Source organism: Dermacentor silvarum, chromosome 6, assembly GCF_013339745.2.
Source record: "Dermacentor silvarum isolate Dsil-2018 chromosome 6, BIME_Dsil_1.4, whole genome shotgun sequence".
In the NCBI taxonomy this organism is placed as follows: domain Eukaryota; kingdom Metazoa; phylum Arthropoda; class Arachnida; order Ixodida; family Ixodidae; genus Dermacentor; species Dermacentor silvarum.
Genome location: NC_051159.1, coordinates 25983207 through 26001201, shown reverse-complemented (window position 1 = coordinate 26001201; position 17995 = coordinate 25983207). Strand labels below are relative to the sequence as shown.

The following is a 17995-nucleotide window of genomic DNA, read 5'->3' as shown; positions in this document are numbered from 1 at the left end:
TGCATTGGAAGCGCTCTCCATAGCTCAAAAGGAAGCGATGTCTGCCAATGCGTCTGACCAGCAGTTGCCAGGATGAGCGTACGCTCGCTTGCGTGCGTGTGCTCTGACGTTGAGTTTCGCGCGGGTCGAGGCTAGTTAATTGTTCAAAACTAGTTGAAATTAGTTAGACCCGACGGCTCCGACACCGGTAAGCAAGGTGGCCAAGGTTTAATTCCGACGTAGGCGGCCGCGGCCAAACGTGAGCAGATGTTAGTCGGCTTCTTGCGAAAGTACGTAATTATTTTCGAAATTTGAGAACATTGTTGCTTGCCTCAGCCCCTTTATTAAACTGTGTCAGTGAATATTGCCACGCGTTAGTAACGCTAGAGAACGAGGACGAAGAAGTGTTGTTGGCTGCTGCGGCCAAAAACAGTAAACAGCCGTTCGCTCGGAACTGACTGCCTGCCTTTTTTCCTCCCGAATGACGTCCGTAAGAGCCGCGGCACTCGGAGGTGCTGATCCATAATGCCTCTGGAGTTCTTCTCGAACAACCTGCCGTATTAGTTCGGTAAGGGACTCCCTGTCATCCCTTGCAGGTACAAGCGAGCATGCCGCAGTCATGGTGGTCTGGCGTTCGTACTGCGATAGCCGCTGCCGAAGCATGCGCTCCATGACTGTTGCCTCACGGACGAACTGAGACACCGTTGTAGGAGGATTGCGCACGAGGCCCGCGAAAAGCTGTTCTTTTACGCCTCGCATTAACATGCGCACCTTCTTGTCTTCTGGCATTAGTGGGTCGGCCCGACGGAACAATCGTGTCATGTCTTCTACGAACATGGCGACGGTTTCGTTCGGCATTTCTTTCCTTTCGGGGGTACTGAAGGCGTCACGAAGCAGGCAGTAAAACTCCTGCCAGCTGGTAAACGAAACTTCGTGGTTCTCGTACCATACCCTTGCCGCGTCTAAAAGGGAAAAGTAGACGTTCTTCAACTTACGGCGATCATCCCAGTCATTAAAGGTGGCGACCCGGTCGAAATGGTCTAACCAGTCTTCTACGTCCTCAAAGGCGTCGCCGTGGAACGGGTTAGGCGTGCGAGGCGCGTTGACAATGCAAGGTACAGCAGCATTTGGGATCTCCTCGGTTTGGGTTGCGGTTGTTGTTGCCATCTTCCTCGCAGAGTTTGCCAGGGGACTGTACTGCGGTGGAAGACCTTGGAGGCGACGGCTGCTTCGATGGATTTCTGCAGTCTCTGAGGTACTGGCGTTGGTAGCTTCTGGTTCAGGACCAGCAGGCGTAGGGCGTATCTGTACCCAGCACTTCCACCAGTTTGTCGCGAGAGGAAAAGGCAGGCAGTCAGTTCCGAGCGAACGGCTGTTTACTGTTTTTGGCCGCAGCAGCCAACAACACTTCTTCGTCCTCGTTCTCTAGCGTTACTAACGCGTGGCACACAGCAACAGTAGGAAGAAGCGCAATGATCCAAACACCCTTCTTGATAGATGTCATCTATTAGCCAGTAGCCGCCGCGTCTGGGAATTTGCTATTTCACAAAATAAAGCGTGCAGAGGAGAGTGAAGAGCAGACTTCTGTTAAAAAGATATCGTATGAGAGAAAGATGACTTCACAATCCGCTTGCGAGCCCCATCTGCCGCGCACGGCTGCAAAACTTGGCTGAGGAATTTACAGCAGCGTATGCTATACGAGGGCTGTTTTTTCACCAAGCCCGAGGGGTGGTTCAGGGCCGCTTTAACATAGCTTTGGAATGGAGCTACTGAAAGCACACGGACAGCGCTGCTGCCATGCGTTCCCTGTTTTTGTGCTGTCATAGATTGAAAGCGCTGAATTATACGAGAAAATTATTCGTTACTGACCCACCCAATTGTCCGTTCTACTAAAATTTAGCCAGACAAAGCGGCTTTGTTTATACTCCGTCGCGTGCATTAGCGACTGTTCTGCTCAGGCATTTGTGAAAAACCTCTGCTATGCTGTCCTTGGTTATTCTCCCTACCTTTTCCTCGTCGTTTCTCTCTATCTCTCTTCTATGCTAGAAAATCAGGCAGCCGGATTTACAAAAACACAGTGAGATGTCGCCTACGTCACTCGGTGGAAATAAACAGCGCAACATTTACGCAGACAGGATATGAAGACACACTGTCGAGTTTTGTACTGTCACTGCTACACAGAAATCTTGCACTCGTGTTAGCGTCTCAGCAGTATTGCTAGTCATAGGAGAAACGAATGATTGGACAGCACACGGGTTTGCCTCACTCGTCATGCATATGACTTGAAACAAAGTTGTGGATTGTTATGACAACTTAAAAAATGCCTATCTTTCATTACAGATTACATGTGCAATCATTAGTGTTTTTCGCGCTCGTAACTTCTACCATTCAACAATTACTAGGGCACTTAAAGAAAATATCAAAAGTAAACATGCATGGCGAGTGTTGTCAGCGCAATTTTTTTATTACGAGTTTAGTGGGACTCATGCAATAAGGTGTGTTTTGATCTTGCACTGGTGCTTGTCTAGCACAGTGGCGTTATTATAACCCCCCACCTCCCCGTCGCCACCAGTTCGCTGCTATAATAGCAATAAAAATTTTATTCAATAAATTAGGGGTTTTACGTGCCAAAATCACGATCTGATTATGAGGCACTCCGTAGTGGGGAACTCCGGAATAATTTGAACCACCTGAGGTTATTTAACGTGCACCTCAATCTAAGCACAGAGGTGTTTTCGCATTTCGCCTCCATCGAAATGCGGCCGCCTGGGCCGGGATCCAATCTCGCGACCTCGTGCTTAGCACCCCAACAACATAGCCACTAAGCAGCCACGGCAGGTTATAATAGCAATAGAGGTGAACTACAAATAAAAATAAAACAAGATATATTTAGCAGTTTTGACAAGTTCAACTTAGATCTTTAATTAATAGTGATATTATACGTACTTCTACGATTACCATGGTGACTAAAAATATTAGGCGAGTTTTCTTCAATAATTGTAGTCGGGAACCCTCTGTCTCCTGCTACATGCGAAGCCGGTGCTAGACGTAGTTCAGTGACCAGAAAAAGATAAACGCAGCGGCAAGCGACCGCACTGTTAGACCATAAAGCGTGTTTAGTTCGTCGTCGTTTGAAGGCATCCCTTGCTTCGGCTTCCAATCCCGAGGATTCATACGTTGGCCTTTCTTTTCTTATGTAAGCACATATCCTGACTGGCAGACGCTAGGGTGCCCATCAATCACGATGATGACCAGCATGATGACATCGTGATCGCCGTGGCGACTGTAGTCAATTACAAGTTACACTTACATATTCAGTGAAAGTTTTGCGAATGCTGTGGCTGAGTTCAAGCTTTAATCACTGCTTATTAAGAAAATGCTTTGCATTTTTTACGTGATTAATGGATCCGTGGGCCCACCACACTTCATATATTGCCCTCACTGCCGCAGGCACTGGTCTCCTGGTACAACGTTCGCACCCGAAGGTCTGAGGCCGTGTCCCTGCTGCTGCTACAGAACGCCGTTCTGCAATACGTAAGCGGCAACAGTGCGCAGCGCTTGGAGGCGGCAATCGAGTTCCTGCCAGGCGGGGCTTCCGTGAGTCCCGTCAACGTGTTCACGTGGCTCTCGGATGTCGAGCTGAAGCTGAGCGGCGCCACGTTCGTTCCCATCTCGCTGGGCCTTTTCAGCGCCGCCGCCGCACTGTTTCCGGCCGTGGACCAGGCCGATGGCGGTCGGCTGTTGCAGCGGCTCGCCGGGTTGCCGGGTGCTCTCTACTGGCTGTCCAACATGTTCTGGGACTACGCGGTCCTATACATGCTGTACATGCTGCTGCTGTCGCCCATGGTGGTCATCTGGGGATTCGGCGACAGCGTCGAGTTCTGGGTTTCCGTGATACTGCTGTTTGCAGCGTACGGGTGGGCAGCTATACCGCTGTCCTACGTCTTGTCGCAGTGGTCGGGTCCTAGGCCTTCTAGAGCCTTCTCACTTGCGGTCGTCGTGAAGTGCGTCTTCGGTAAGCGACACACAGCGCTCTTGCCCTGCTGAAACGCTCAAGTCGAGGCTCGACAGCGTGCGGCTATGAGCATGTCGTTAATGAGGATTTCTAAAAAGTGCATTCTTTGTTGCACATCGGATAATGTCAACCTTTATGCTGACAGGAAATGTGGCACAGTGAGTGTAGCTGCAGTGCCACACAAACGAAGACATGAAGCCATGATGAAAAATTATTGAAAATAAACTTGAAATTTTGCACCAGTAAATAATTACGACCGCTGTTATTTGGCAGGCAGTGCCACACACTATTACAAGAAGACATTGTTTGTTTCACGTACTGTGTATTTTATGTTATATTTGGTCATTGATACTTCGTGCCCGCAATAGTAGATGATGGGCCTCCCATTGACTTCGTGTCAAGATATATAGCGCAAGTTGTCGCTGCCATAGGCTTAAACAGGTTCAATTCCCTACTGGGTCCCTTTGCACAAGTTTCACACACTTGGCCGACACCTGCGGGTGTGTAAACAAAAGCGCGAAGGGCTGTCTATGCGACATAAACGCTGAAAATGAGTGCTACGTTGACAGCCGCATTATGATCGACGGCACCATTGCGTGCCTGCTGTGCTTGAGTGCTTTTCGTATTCAAAGTACCACCAGGGTCTCTAGTTTGCTCAACGCATGGTGGAAACCTCATAGTTTTTGAAGTGATAAAGTTGCGCCACAGCTCTTTGGTTAGTAGCTGCGAACAACACACAGCCGCCGCGTTAGTAGAAAAAGGTTGCCTTATATGGATCGGGATGATTGATGATGTTTATAAACATCGCCCATCCAACGGGGTGTGGTCAAATAATCACCTCGCCTGCTGAACAAATCGTTTTATTACATGTATTGTACTATTAGATTTTGCTTATCTCTAATCGAAACTTGTCCGTGATTAAAACGTCTAACTGTGTAAAGTTACCGAGCACTATGACGACACCGGTTCTAGTGTCGGTGAATACTGTCACTCCATGAGGTTTGAACCCCAGTGCTTCTGGAAAGTGAACATTTCCTACAGTACTGGCTGAGTGATTATACTTGCTTTGCACCACAACGTGCTGAGTCGCCTCCTGACTCATGCTGCAACACACACACAGCTCAGTTTCCTACATGCATTCGCAAGTCCTTGTAATTCCATTGAATTGCCTGCTTGCAGCCTGATATCGTCCGCCTATATCTGCCGAAAGAATCTCTTCCTTCTGCATCATTCTGCCCTTTAAGGGTGTAAGCAAAAAAAGAAACCTAATTCAATATTTTCCAGTCATCTTTCTATTTCCTTTCCATCAAGCGTGAACAACCATGGAAACAGCGGGAAACCTTGCAATGCTTTATACCTCGATGAATTACCGCTAGTTATCTTGTTTCTTTTTTTTGCATTGTTGGCCTTTAGAGGTGATTTCCACTTGATTTTCCCTATTTATCTTGTGGGCATCGCTAGAAAATCGTCATCAGTGTCCTCGAACTTGAAAATATCTCATAGAAATTCACTCTCTACGTTGTCGTAAGCTCCTTTACCATCTAAAAAAACACCGCATATCCACGGGGTGAATGATGATGAGTGGGCGAAGCTCCGGAGGGAATCATCCGTAAACCGTGAATCTTCCGTGTAATTCGCCCAGTCTCGCCGCACTAAATCGAACGATTGACTTCCACCAATGACACGCGCCATATGTGACGTCATTCCTATTTTATAACAACGCCCTTCATTATAATTGCACCATCTCCCGCTTAAGGGGACGCTAGCACAAACGCGTTAGAAACGTGCAGTACTCTCTAGTAAGGGGGAGAGGCCACAGCGTCTTACGCAGCCGTTTACACATGCCGGAACGTGCACCGCGTTTGCCGACGCCATCACATGACTGCTGAGAGAGTATAACCCCCGTATTCATAAACGCTCCTTGACTTGAACTTGACTTGCCACCGCCTTCAACGCGTTTCGAACGCGCTGCCCAAGGCGGTGGCAAGTCAAGTTCAAGTAGAGGAGCGTTTATGAATACGGGGGTAAGGCGGAGAGGCCACAACGTCTTACACCAGCTTCTTACACGGGCCGTAACGCGCTAGCACAAACGCGTTAGAAAAGCGGTCTTTCGTTAATGTTGGGTATTTATTGTCATCGTGGTGCGTGTGTCCATGTGCGCTTCGTGGCGTAGTGGTTAGCGCCGCGCGTTCGGATGCGAGGGGTCCCTGGTTCGATTCCGCGCTACGGACACAACTTTCAGAATTTCTTTTTTTCATAAAAGTAGACGTGGCTACCTACTACGAGGACGAGGACGACTACTACTACTACTACTACTACATACTACAGAGGAGGGACAGACCCACACACACCCTAAGGAGCTTCGCCCCTAAAGTGGTATCTGTAAAGATAACTGCCACTGATAATTTTATGCTCCGAGTTGATACAAAAGTACATTTGGGGGCTATGAAGGATGCCCTCAGTTTGTGGCTCGTCCGAGTTCGCTCGACGGCAGTAAGTGAACAAAGATAGCCCGGAACCCACGAATAGAGCCCACAATAAAATGCCGAGATAAAATCACGTATGTTCATACGGTGAGCACACCCTGCACGCTCCGGTTCCTCGTTTCAGATACAGAAGACTGGGTAATGTTACGCGCCAGGGCCACTTATTGTTATCAACGCAATAGCGAAATATCGCAGTACCATGGATTTCCCTGCTATCTCTCTACACACTAGGTGCAATCCACTTGCGACGCCTTTCTAGGGTGCTTCATGGATGGATCTCCTCTTTCGGACAATATCTGTCTATCCGCCGACGAATGCGAACAGTGCAGACGTGGCACATTCTCACACCAACTCTTTATTTCAAATACGTTAAATGAGAGCAATTTTTGTACAACTTCCTTGCACACGTAATTGACAGGATGGGACAATTAACAAACGAAAAAATACACAGACAGTGTGACCACGTGATTCTTTCTTTTTCGGTTGCCCATGAGGTAACGCCCAAGTGACAACAACGCAAGAGTCATTAGCTCATTTATTTGAGGGCGTCGCCAGGGCGCATAGAGATCCTGAACTTTGGGAAACTTGGGCCTTCCTGCATAGTACCCCTGTAATCGTCAGTCTGGTATGAATCAATGCTGTAATTCTCCCACATACCGTTTTCCTTCATCCAGTTTGACGGCTTTAATTTTGTCTTCTGTCATTCTTTTATATTTATTTATTTATTTATTAGTATACCCTCAAGACCCAGAGGGCGTTACAGAGGGGTGGGTACAATGTAAATAAAAAACAAAACAATAAAAGGAATTCACCGGAAAAGAAATTATCATTAATTTTCAGCTACACCAGTAAGTGTTCAGTGACTGCAGACTTGAGCAACGCTTGGTCCTCAGTGGCAGCGATGGAGGGGGGAAGGATATTCCACTCTGTACTTGTCTTAGTGTGGCACAAAGGAACGGCTACTTTATTTGGGTGGTCAACACGTGATGAAAAGTAAGCAGGTTCTGAGATGAATTCCTGTCGAAGTACTTGATTATGAAAGAAAATTTTATGGAAAAGCAAGAGACGGGAAATCCCTTTTCTCATTACTAGATCTGGAAGGTGAAGAGTGGATTTCATCAAGGTGACACTGGCAGTTCGAGCATAATTATTGAGTATAAATCGAGCTGAACGATTCTGGACAGATTCCAAAGTGTCAAATAGCGTTGATTGAGCTGGATCCCATACAGCTGTAGCGTACTCGAGCTTTGCACGGTATAATGTTTGATATAGCTGTAGTTTAAGGTGTGCAGGAGCTTGGCGAAAGTTTCGGCGAAGGTAACTTAGAGTAGGACAAGCATTGTTAGTAATGTAGTTAATGTGAGAGTGCCATGATAAATCATTCGATGTGTAAACAGCAAGATATTTGTAAGTACTAACCTGCTCTAATTTAGTTCCATTCAAGGTGTAGGTAAAAGGTTCATAAGTGTTAGAAAAACACGAGATTGCCATACATTTACATTTATTTACGTTAAGGGTCATTAGCCATGTACTACACCAGTCAGAGACGCGATTAAGGTCGGCTTGAAGAAGGTAGTTGTCGTTTTCGTTATTCTACGGTACATGACACAGTCATCTGCAAACAGTTTTATGGATGACTTGAGGCTACGCGGAAGGTCATTGATATATATTTAAAAGAGCAAAGGACCTAAAACTGATCCTTGCGGAACGCCAGATTTAACTGCGCAGGGAGGTCAGGAACAATCATTGGCGGTTACGTACTGAGTGCGGTTCGTCAGAAAGCATTCCATCCATTTCAAGATATTGGGGTCGATGTTCAGCGTGCTGAGCTTAACTAGTAATAGTTGGTGCGAGACTTTATCAAAGGCTTTTGATAAAGTCTCGCAAAGATGTATGTTTGATAAACATACAATCAACCGGAATTCTATTATCCAGCGCTAAGATGACATCATGGGTAAAAGACAGAAGCTGAGTTTCGCACGAGTGGTGCTTACGAAAGCCATGTTGGAACCTGCTGAAGAATGAGTTGGTTTCAAGAAATGTTATAAGGTTAGAATAGATTACATGCTCAAGCATCAGGGGATCTGTAAGATTCGATTCACTATTTCAATTCACTATTCACTAAGGTTCGATTCACTATTTTCTTGGCACTGGTTCTTGTCACTGCTGCCGATTTGCAGAACGAAAGAGGCGCTTTTTCTTATTAAGAAGCCTTTTTAGGTTTGTTGTAAACCATGGCGCTCGTGTGTCCGTCTACTTCTCTCCTGGTGTTTGCGTCCTGAAGGCTGGGTTCCATCGTTTCTACAAGTATGTACCAACAGGCCCAGCAACAGACTCTTTTACAGGGGATACTTGTTAATGAAATTAGTCGGTAGTTTAACGCAGAGTGTTGATTACCGGATTTAAAGACGGGAATCACCTTCTCCACCTTCCAATCAGGTGGCAAAGTGGAGCACTGGAGAGACTGCATGAAAATGTGTGACAAAATTATGGAAGAGTACACTTCAGTGTTTTTCAGAAAGTTCGCGTTTATCTCATCGGTGCCGCAGGCAGACGACAGTTTAAGTTTCCGGATTAAGTTAATGACTCCTTCAAGTTCAATCACGAGAAAATCCATTGGAAAAAAGCCGCGGTCGCATAGCTGCGGCACCGAAATTGCTCGTGAATCAGAAAAACATTGCGAAAGAACATCGTTAAGAACGGAACAGCATTCTTCGTTGCGCAGTGCACGTCCATCGGAATCAGCAAGTGTTATTACGGTGTCTTTCATTGGTTTAACGCTTTTCCACAACTTGGATGGGTCAGTAGACAATAGCGAGGGAAGCGTAATGTTGAGATAGTCATTCCTGGCGTTTTTGATAGAAGATCGATATGCGGAAAGAGCTTCGTGATAAGCGTGCCAACGAAAAACACTGCGGCCGAGCTTTGCAGAACGGGAGAGGCGCTTTTTCTTATTAAGAAGCCTTTTTAGGTTTATTGTAAACCATGGCGCTCGCTGCTTTTTGGATATAACTTGTACTGGTACGTGCCTGTCGATCAATGAAGCGACTTCGTCTCTAAAGAGGCTCCAGTTCTGCTCGAGTGACCTGTCAGAAAAGCCAGGCATATAATTATCGATGAACTGTTCCAGTTCCTTATTTATTCCTGCATAGTCCCCTTTCTTGTAGTTTCTTATAGTCTTGGTAATAGTAGTGCGGGGTGAAATGTCGACGTTCAAGGTAAATTCAAGGCAGCAATGGTCACTAAGACCAGGAAAATAAGTCAGTGAGTGCACCAAGTTTGGTGTCATGGTCAGGATCAAATCCAACACGTTAGCAGACGTAAGGCCTACTCTTGTTGGTTTGGTGACCAGTTGAGTGAAATTGAAATCTAAACATAAATTAACAAATAGTTTATTCTCGACGGTCATTTCAGTGTTCGTAGGGCCGGTACCAGACCAATCAATTTTAGTCTCCCAACAGAAACAAAGCACCATGCGGGAATTGTAGAACTAATGAGTTCAACGCGTCATGTAATAATTCACAAAAATCAGGCGTCGCGTTGGGCGGCCTGTAGGACACACAAAAAAGAGCGCTTTGATGACGCAAAGGGATGTTCACACAAACAAGCTCTAAGGAAGAATTCACTGGTACCATATGTGACGCTAGGTTATCGGCTACTGCTATAAGTACACCTCCCCCTTTTCCGGTGCGACGATGACATCGATAGACACTGTATTTTTATCGCAGTCAAACAGTTCGCTACTTGCTACTTCGGCAGAAAGCCATGTTTCTGTAAGCGCCACAACGTCAGCAGAGCATGCGTCAATGATAGCCGATAAAGTGTCTCGCTTATTGGTTATGCTTCGCACATTTGAAAGCAGCAAGGATATGCTTCGTGTAACAGGGGGCGTAACGTTTGTTGTGCTAGGACAAGGAAGTGACACGGCCTGCAGACGTAGAAGAGGACGAGGAATCGTTTGAATTTACGGCACTGCCACATTCTAGTTCACAAATACTATCGGTTGCTCGCGAGTAGACAAAGCACTTTTTGTGTATGTATAGTTCGTTGTAACGCACCGTGAACTGCTCCTTACGAGCTTTTTCGTATTCAAAAAGCTTTCTGCGCACACTTCTTGTAGCCTTGCTGAAGTCTTCATCGACGGTACGGCAAGAGATCTGAACGAGATCGTCCTATCCTTATGGCCTTTGACTTTACATGTGACTCATCCTTCTTTCACGTCTCCCATTTGATTTTTTATACTCATTCTATTGCGCTAGCAGCTGTGCCTTTCTCTTTGGAACCAGCTGTATGATCAGCTATATGTGGTATTCATATTGTGTCTACGGTATTTTTCTAGTTGAAGTTTTCCATGTTAGATTTTGGGCTCAGCGGGTTAATACGCTTTTTTTTCTTTCTGGTGGAATTGTGTACACGATACAGTAAAGAAGTGGAGAGCAAGAAAACAAAATAAATATTCCGGTTGTGTTTGGTGTATGCAGGTTCGTGAATGGTTTACTACGCCTTATGTATTGCGGGTTTCACGCATCCAATGCTAACTTCAACACTATTTTCTTGGCACTGGTTTAGTCGCCAGCCTATTCTTTTGTCTATACTGATTCCATCAAAGCAACACTGCTCCTTTGCGTAAACCGAGCATTATGGGTTCTCTGTGGTCCCTAGACACTCATTTAGGCTCTTCTACAACGTCTTTGATTTCCTTGTTCTACCACTTGCGTGGTTTGCTCTTTCCACTTGAAATATGGTAGCCAATGTTTGACTAACCTCTGCCTGCATGTCGTCTACCGTCACCGGGTAAGCCGAGATCGCTGTAGGAGGAAGCTCTGAAATGCAAAGCATTTCTTGGCGAACGTTTGCTACTTTGACATTATCTATCTATCTATCTATCTATCTATCTATCTATCTATCTATCTATCTATCTATCTATCTATCTATCTATCTATCTATCTATCTATATAGCCGCCTACCACTTTGTGCTCTCATGGCTGTTTCGTTAACTTGGTATGTACCAAAATTGGCATACTATGCTCGGAGTATAGACGAAGATAAATGGTATTTTATGACATGAATGTCATTACATGCGTGTCATGTAGGTCATGAAACAGCCACCTAAGTCTTGGTGCTCTCATGGTCGTTTCATTAACTTGGTAGGTACCAAAATTGGTATAGTATAACAAGAGTGTATGACATACATAATGATAGGTGATGACATAAATGTCATGATATGCGTGTCATGTAGGTCATTACAATGACCCAGCAAGAAAAATTAACACTCAAAAGCCACTGCAATGGTTTCGGACGTGGACACTAAGTAAAGGAAACACTCAGTGATGATAGTACCATCATAGTCATGAGCATGACTCAACAAAATGACAATGTCGTTCATTGTCATTTTTGTTGAGTCATTGTCATTTTTGTTGAAATTAACGTTCAAAAGCCACTTAAATGGGTTCTGACGTGGGTAATAAGTGAAGGAAACACTAAAGCATGATGGTAGAAGTCATAGTCATGAGCACGTCTCAATAAAAATGACAATGAATCAGCCAAAAAAAGTATAGCACTCCGAAACCACTGAAATGGGTCCAGACATGGGTACTAAGGGAAGGAAATACTAAAGGATGCTGTTAGAAGTCATAGTCATGAGCACGACTCAGCAAAAATGACAATGACTCAGCGAAAAAATGTATAGAACTCAAAAACCACTGAAATGGGTTCTGACGTGGGTACTTAGGCAAGAAAACACTAAAGGATGCTGGTAGAAGTTATAGTCATGAGCATGACTCAGCACAGTGACAATGACTACTCTCAAAAACCATTGGAATAGGTTCAGATGTCGGTACTAAGTGAAGGAAACAGTAAAGGATGCTGGTAGAATTGATAGTCATAAACATGACTGAGCAAAAATCACCCGCCGGGGTGGCTCAGTCAGCTAAGGCGTTGCGCTGCTGAGCACGAGGACGCGGGATCGAATCCCGGCCCCGGTGGCCGCATTTCGATGGAGGCGAAATGCAAAAACGCCCATGTGCTTGCGTTGTAGTGCACGTTAAAGAACCCCAGGTGGTCAAAATTATTCCGGAGCCCTCCACTACGGCGTGCCTCATAATCAGAACTGGTTTTGGCACGTAAAACCCCAGAAAGAAGACTGAGCAAAAATGACAATCACTCAGCCAAAAGGGATTAACATTAAACAACCACTGGAATGGGTTCGGACATTGGTAGTAAGTAAAGGAAACACTAAAGGGTGCTGGTAGAAACCAAAATCATGAGGATGACTCAGAGAAAACGTCAATGACTCAGCGAAAAAACATTACCACTCAAAAACCACTGAAATGGGTTCGGACGTCACTACTAAGTGAAGGAAACACTGAAGGATGGTGGTAGAAGTCATTGTCTTGACTATGACTGAGCGAAAATGACAGTGAATCAGCGAAAAAAGAATAGCACTCAAAAAACACTGAAATGAGTTCGCACGTGGGTACCAAGGGAAGAAAACACTAAAAGATTCTGGTACAAGTCATTCATGAGCATGACTCAGCAAAATGAGAATGACTCAGCGAAAAAATATTAACACTCAAAAACTACTGGAATGGGTTGGGACGTTGGTATAATGGGAAGGAAACACTAAAGGATGGTGGTAGAAGTCATAGTCATGACCATGACTGAGAAAAATGACAATGACTCAGCGAAAATACATTACCACTCAGAAACACTGATATGGGTACTAACTGAAGGAAACACTAAAGGATGGTGGTAGAAGTGATAGTCACGAGTATGACTAAGGCTGTCGCCCTAAGGTCTCTTAGGTGCATCTAAAGGTTAGTGAAAATTGTCTGCAATATTGTTTTGCATTCATATATTTTACTCGCTATTCCCGCTGCTGCTGCTGCTGCCTTGACCGCTGCTTTGGTTGCTTTTTTCATGTCAAACGTTTCTCTTGAGCAAAAATGACTGCAGAGGCCTGTTCCTTTTGTCACACAGTGTTTAGTGAGGATGATGTCGTCATGCAATGTGTTGACTGCCGCGGTGACTTCCATGTCGGAAAATGTAGCGGCATCACTGCTAGGTCGTTTAAGATGATGAAAGATGCGACCAAGAAGTCACTTAGATGTCCTACATGTAAGCTTTCTGTAGGGAACTCTGACACAGCGGGCCAATCTGTGAACCTTCAAAGTGAGCTTGCTGAAATAAACAAAAAACTGTCACAAATGCAAACCCTAGAGGCAAAGTTGGATAAACTGATGGGCTTGAAAGAAACTGTGCAGAACATCGAAAGGTCGGTGCAGCATTTGTCTGATACCTACGATAACCTTAAAGACGCTGTAAATCGGCAGGAACAAGGTATCGGTGAATTACGCCGCCGAATGGAGGCTGTTGAACAGTCGCAAGATGTGACAATGCTGTCAAAGTTAAAACAAGAAGTGAACGCTCTCGAACAGTACAACCGCAGACAGAATATGGAAATTCACGGTTTGGCTCAACGGGATGGCGAAAATCTGATAACAGAAATAAATAAGATTGCCACGCAGCTTGACTTGCCGCCATTATCTGAAAAAGATATTGACGGAATTCACCGTCTACGTTCAAAAGAGGGTAGAGACCCTGTCGTTCTTGTTCGTTTTTCCACCAGAACACTGAAGACTGCATGGTTCGAAAAGAAAAAAAATCTTAGGAGCAAAACACAGGGCATTAAACTCTTTGATAACCTGACTGCAGCGAACAAGCGATTACTTTGGCTTGCCAAGAACAAGGCAAGGGAATTGAACTATCAATTCGTTTGGAGTTCACAGGGAACTATCTTTGTGCGCAAGCAGCCGAATGCTCGAGCGATAAGGCTGGCCATGGAAAGCGACTTAGACAAAATCGTCTAAGATTAACGCATCGCCAACTTCTACAAACATGGAACCTTATCACGATGTTACATCTTTCAACGACTTGGTAGTGAAGAACAGCTGTTTTCATGAAAAGGGGCTTAAACTGTTTCACATAAACGCACAAAGTTTAAGAAATAAGCAAGCAGATATCGAGACATATCTGTCGCAGCTAAATTGTTGTTTTGATTTCCTAGCTTTCTCAGAGACGTGGTACGCGGGTGAGTATGACGTAATACACTTCTCGGGTTACAAGCACATTTCAATTTATCGTTCAAGAAAGCGAGGCGGTGGCGTATCTTTATATGCTCGCGAATGTCATGGTTGCGTAGTACTGCCGGAATTTACACGCATGACCGATGATTTTGAATGTATTGCTGCAATTTTTCGAAATATTCTGATTGTTGTTGTCTACCGCCCACCACAAGGTGTGCTAACAGGACTGCTTAATTATATGGACTCAGTACTTGAACTTGCCAACATGAAGAAATTGCACTCGATTATTCTTGGTGACTTCAATGTTGACTTACTTTCAAAAAGTAACGAAAGTATCCAACTCTTTGAAACTATGCTAGCAAATGGTTGTGAAAACCTTATTGAAATTCCTACTCGGATAACACCGAATTCGAAGACATTGATTGATTTATGTTTTACTTCGGTCACAAAAAATGAAACATGTTCCGGAGTGCTCAGTTCTGGTATAAGTGATCATCTGCCGATTTTCGCTGCGTTACCATTTCATGTGCGCACTGATCAAAATCGCTACTTTAAGCGAGTCATAAATAACCAAAGCATACGGCTATTTCAAACTTTGCTTTCCAATGCGAATTGGTCTGATGTTTATGCTCAAGCGAATCCCTCTGCATCATACGACCTATTTGTATCCAAAGTAAAACAAATATACAATGAAGCATTTCCTTTCGCCCCTGTGGTCAAGCATAAAAAAGCTAGAAAGGAATGGGTAAATCATGACCTATATAAGCGCATTCAACACAGAGACAAATTATTCACTAAATTCTTAAATACCCGTAACCCTGAAATATTTAAAGAGTTTAAACAAGTCAGGAAGCAACTGAATAGTGATCTGAAGAAAGCGAAATCTGAGTACTACACACGTCGATTTGAAAGTTCTATGAGTGATGGTCGTAGAATGTGGAACATATACCGCGAGATAATAGGTTCCTCTACACAGAATGTGCCGTCAGAAATTGTTGTAAACGATGGTAAATTTTGTGGAAACAGCGCAGCTAATTTATTTAATAATCATTTTATCAATGCTGGTGCTTCAACTTTTACATCAGATTTTCTCCCAAATCGAAATAGTAAAAGTTACATGGATAATCGTGTCAGCGAGACGATTTTTCTTGCACCTACATCTGAAAGCGAGATTTTTTTCCATTCTCAATTCCTTGAGCAACAAATCAGCCGCTGGTGAGGACGGCATCAAAGCTCAACCTATTAAAGCAGCTGCTCACATAATATGCGGTCCGCTGGAACACATCTGTAACAGTATACTTTCCACTGGAGTTTTTCCTGAAGAAGTGAAGATAGCTCGTGTTGCTGTGATTTTCAAGGGCGGAAATCACAATGACCTCAACAATTACCGACCCATTTCGGTATTGCCATTATTTTAAAAAGTCGCTGAGCGTATTATACATAAGCGCCTAAATGGTTTTCTGCTGGATAAAGGTATTATTTCGGATAAGCAATATGGCTTCCAGAAAAATAAATCAACCGAAATGGCATTATTAAGAATCAGAGATACAATTATAAATAATATTGAAGAAAGAAAGCTTACCATTGGTATATTTTTAGATTTTCGCAAGGCTTTTGATTCTATCAAACATAAAATATTACTAGATAACCTCCAAGTATATGGCGTTCGAGGCACAGCGTTAGAACTTATGAATAGTTACCTTGAATCTCGATTGCAATATACTTCATTGCAAGGTTACACTTCGGAAAAAAACGTAATTAAATATAGGGTACCACAAGGCTCTATTTTAGGGCCATTACTGTTTATTGTGTATATAAATGATATAGTAAACGTTCCATTAACAGATGAAATAATAATGTACGCGGATGACACTAATGTTTTCTTTTCTGGTGTTGACCTTCAGGAACTAGAAGTTGCCGTAAATTCTTGGTTAGAAGAACTTCACAAATGGCTACATTTAAACCAGCTTAGTCTAAATGCGAAAAAAACTAAGTTTACGGTGTTTTATGCAAGGAATAAAGAAATAAGTTACGATGTTAAACTTTACTACTGTGGATCGCAACTAGAACATGTGTCAAGTCATTCTTTCCTAGGAGTTATATTTCATAAAAACTTAAGCTGGACAGAGCACTTAAATAAGATACGCACTAAAGTTGCACGGTCAGTTGGTTTGCTACAACGAATCCGGTACTATGCGCCTGTAAGGCTTGTCAGACAACTGTACTTTTCGCTGGTACATTCCCATCTTAGCTATGGCTTATTAGTATGGGGAAACGGCAATAAAACCGATATAGAAAAACTAGCGGTATTACAACGGCGAGCTGTTCGTTTGCTTAAATCTTCTGATCAATACATAGGATCTTCTAAACTAATGATGCGCTACAATATCCTTAATATTAGAAACTCTTACCAAGCAAAGATCTGCATTCGGTTGTTTAAAGATATCTCCAGCAATGTTGAGACATTTTCAAACCGGTACCTCAGTAGAAACACAGGGTACAGCTTACGCCACACCTCAATAGTAGCGAAGAAACCCAGGACAAACTATGGCATGCAAACTATCGAATATGAAACCATGCGTTTATGTAATACGTACCCTAACATTGTTGATGTCGCTAGAGATTGTAGAACTATTCGCCAATTTAAACACTTCATAGTGAACATGTTTCTCTCTTCTGATCTAGATATGCTGTACAAATGTTAAAGCAACAGTGAATTCTTCAGTGTTAAAGGTGCTTCGTTGTTGCATTAGTGATGTAATAATTAAATTCTTTAAATGTTACTTTTATGTTAGTCATGTATTAACTCGTTTGTATGTTATTTTACAAGCAAATGGTGTTCTGCAGTGTGCTTCAAAGATTGTTTTGTATGTAGTTATGAAATGTCTGTTTTACAAACTGCTTTTGTAACTTGCAAATTCCGCTATCTCTGCTGCCCCAGCGAGGTAAGGCCTAGTCAGGAGATTTAAGCCCTCCTTTTGCCTTACCTCGCGGGCAAACCTCGTACCTGTTTTGCTCGAATAAAAATAAAAAAGGGACTCCTGAGGACTCATGACATGAATATCATGAAGTGCGTGTCGTGTAGGTCACGAAATAGCCGCCTACGTCTTGGTGCTCTCATGGTCATTTCCTTTCGTTCGTTTTGCACACTGCTTCGCATAACATCAATTCCCACAGGGCGTGGGATTTGCCGCCTTTTTTCTCTCTCCGGTGTTTACAGTCTGAGGTGCTTGCTTTATATATATATATATATATATATATATATACGCCGTGTGGGAATTGCAGTGAGCATAAATATAGGCTAATGTTGATATATATATATATATATATATATATATATATCAACATTAGCCTATATTTATGCTCACTGCAGGACGAAGGCCTCTCTGTGATCTCCAATTGCCCCTATCTTGCGCTAGCTCATTCCAACT

The 17995-nt window shown here is 43.8% G+C and overlaps 1 protein-coding gene across 1 annotated transcript in view; it reads left to right on the top strand.

Moving 5' to 3' along the window:
- LOC119456584 (uncharacterized) overlaps positions 1 to 17995 on the top strand; it is a 69675-nt gene that overhangs the window by 10410 nt on the left and 41270 nt on the right. Inside the window, exon 3 of the mRNA XM_037718414.2 lies at positions 3430 to 3994. Coding sequence (XP_037574342.2) covers positions 3430 to 3994 — 565 coding nt within the window. The remainder of the gene's footprint in view (positions 1 to 3429; positions 3995 to 17995) is intronic.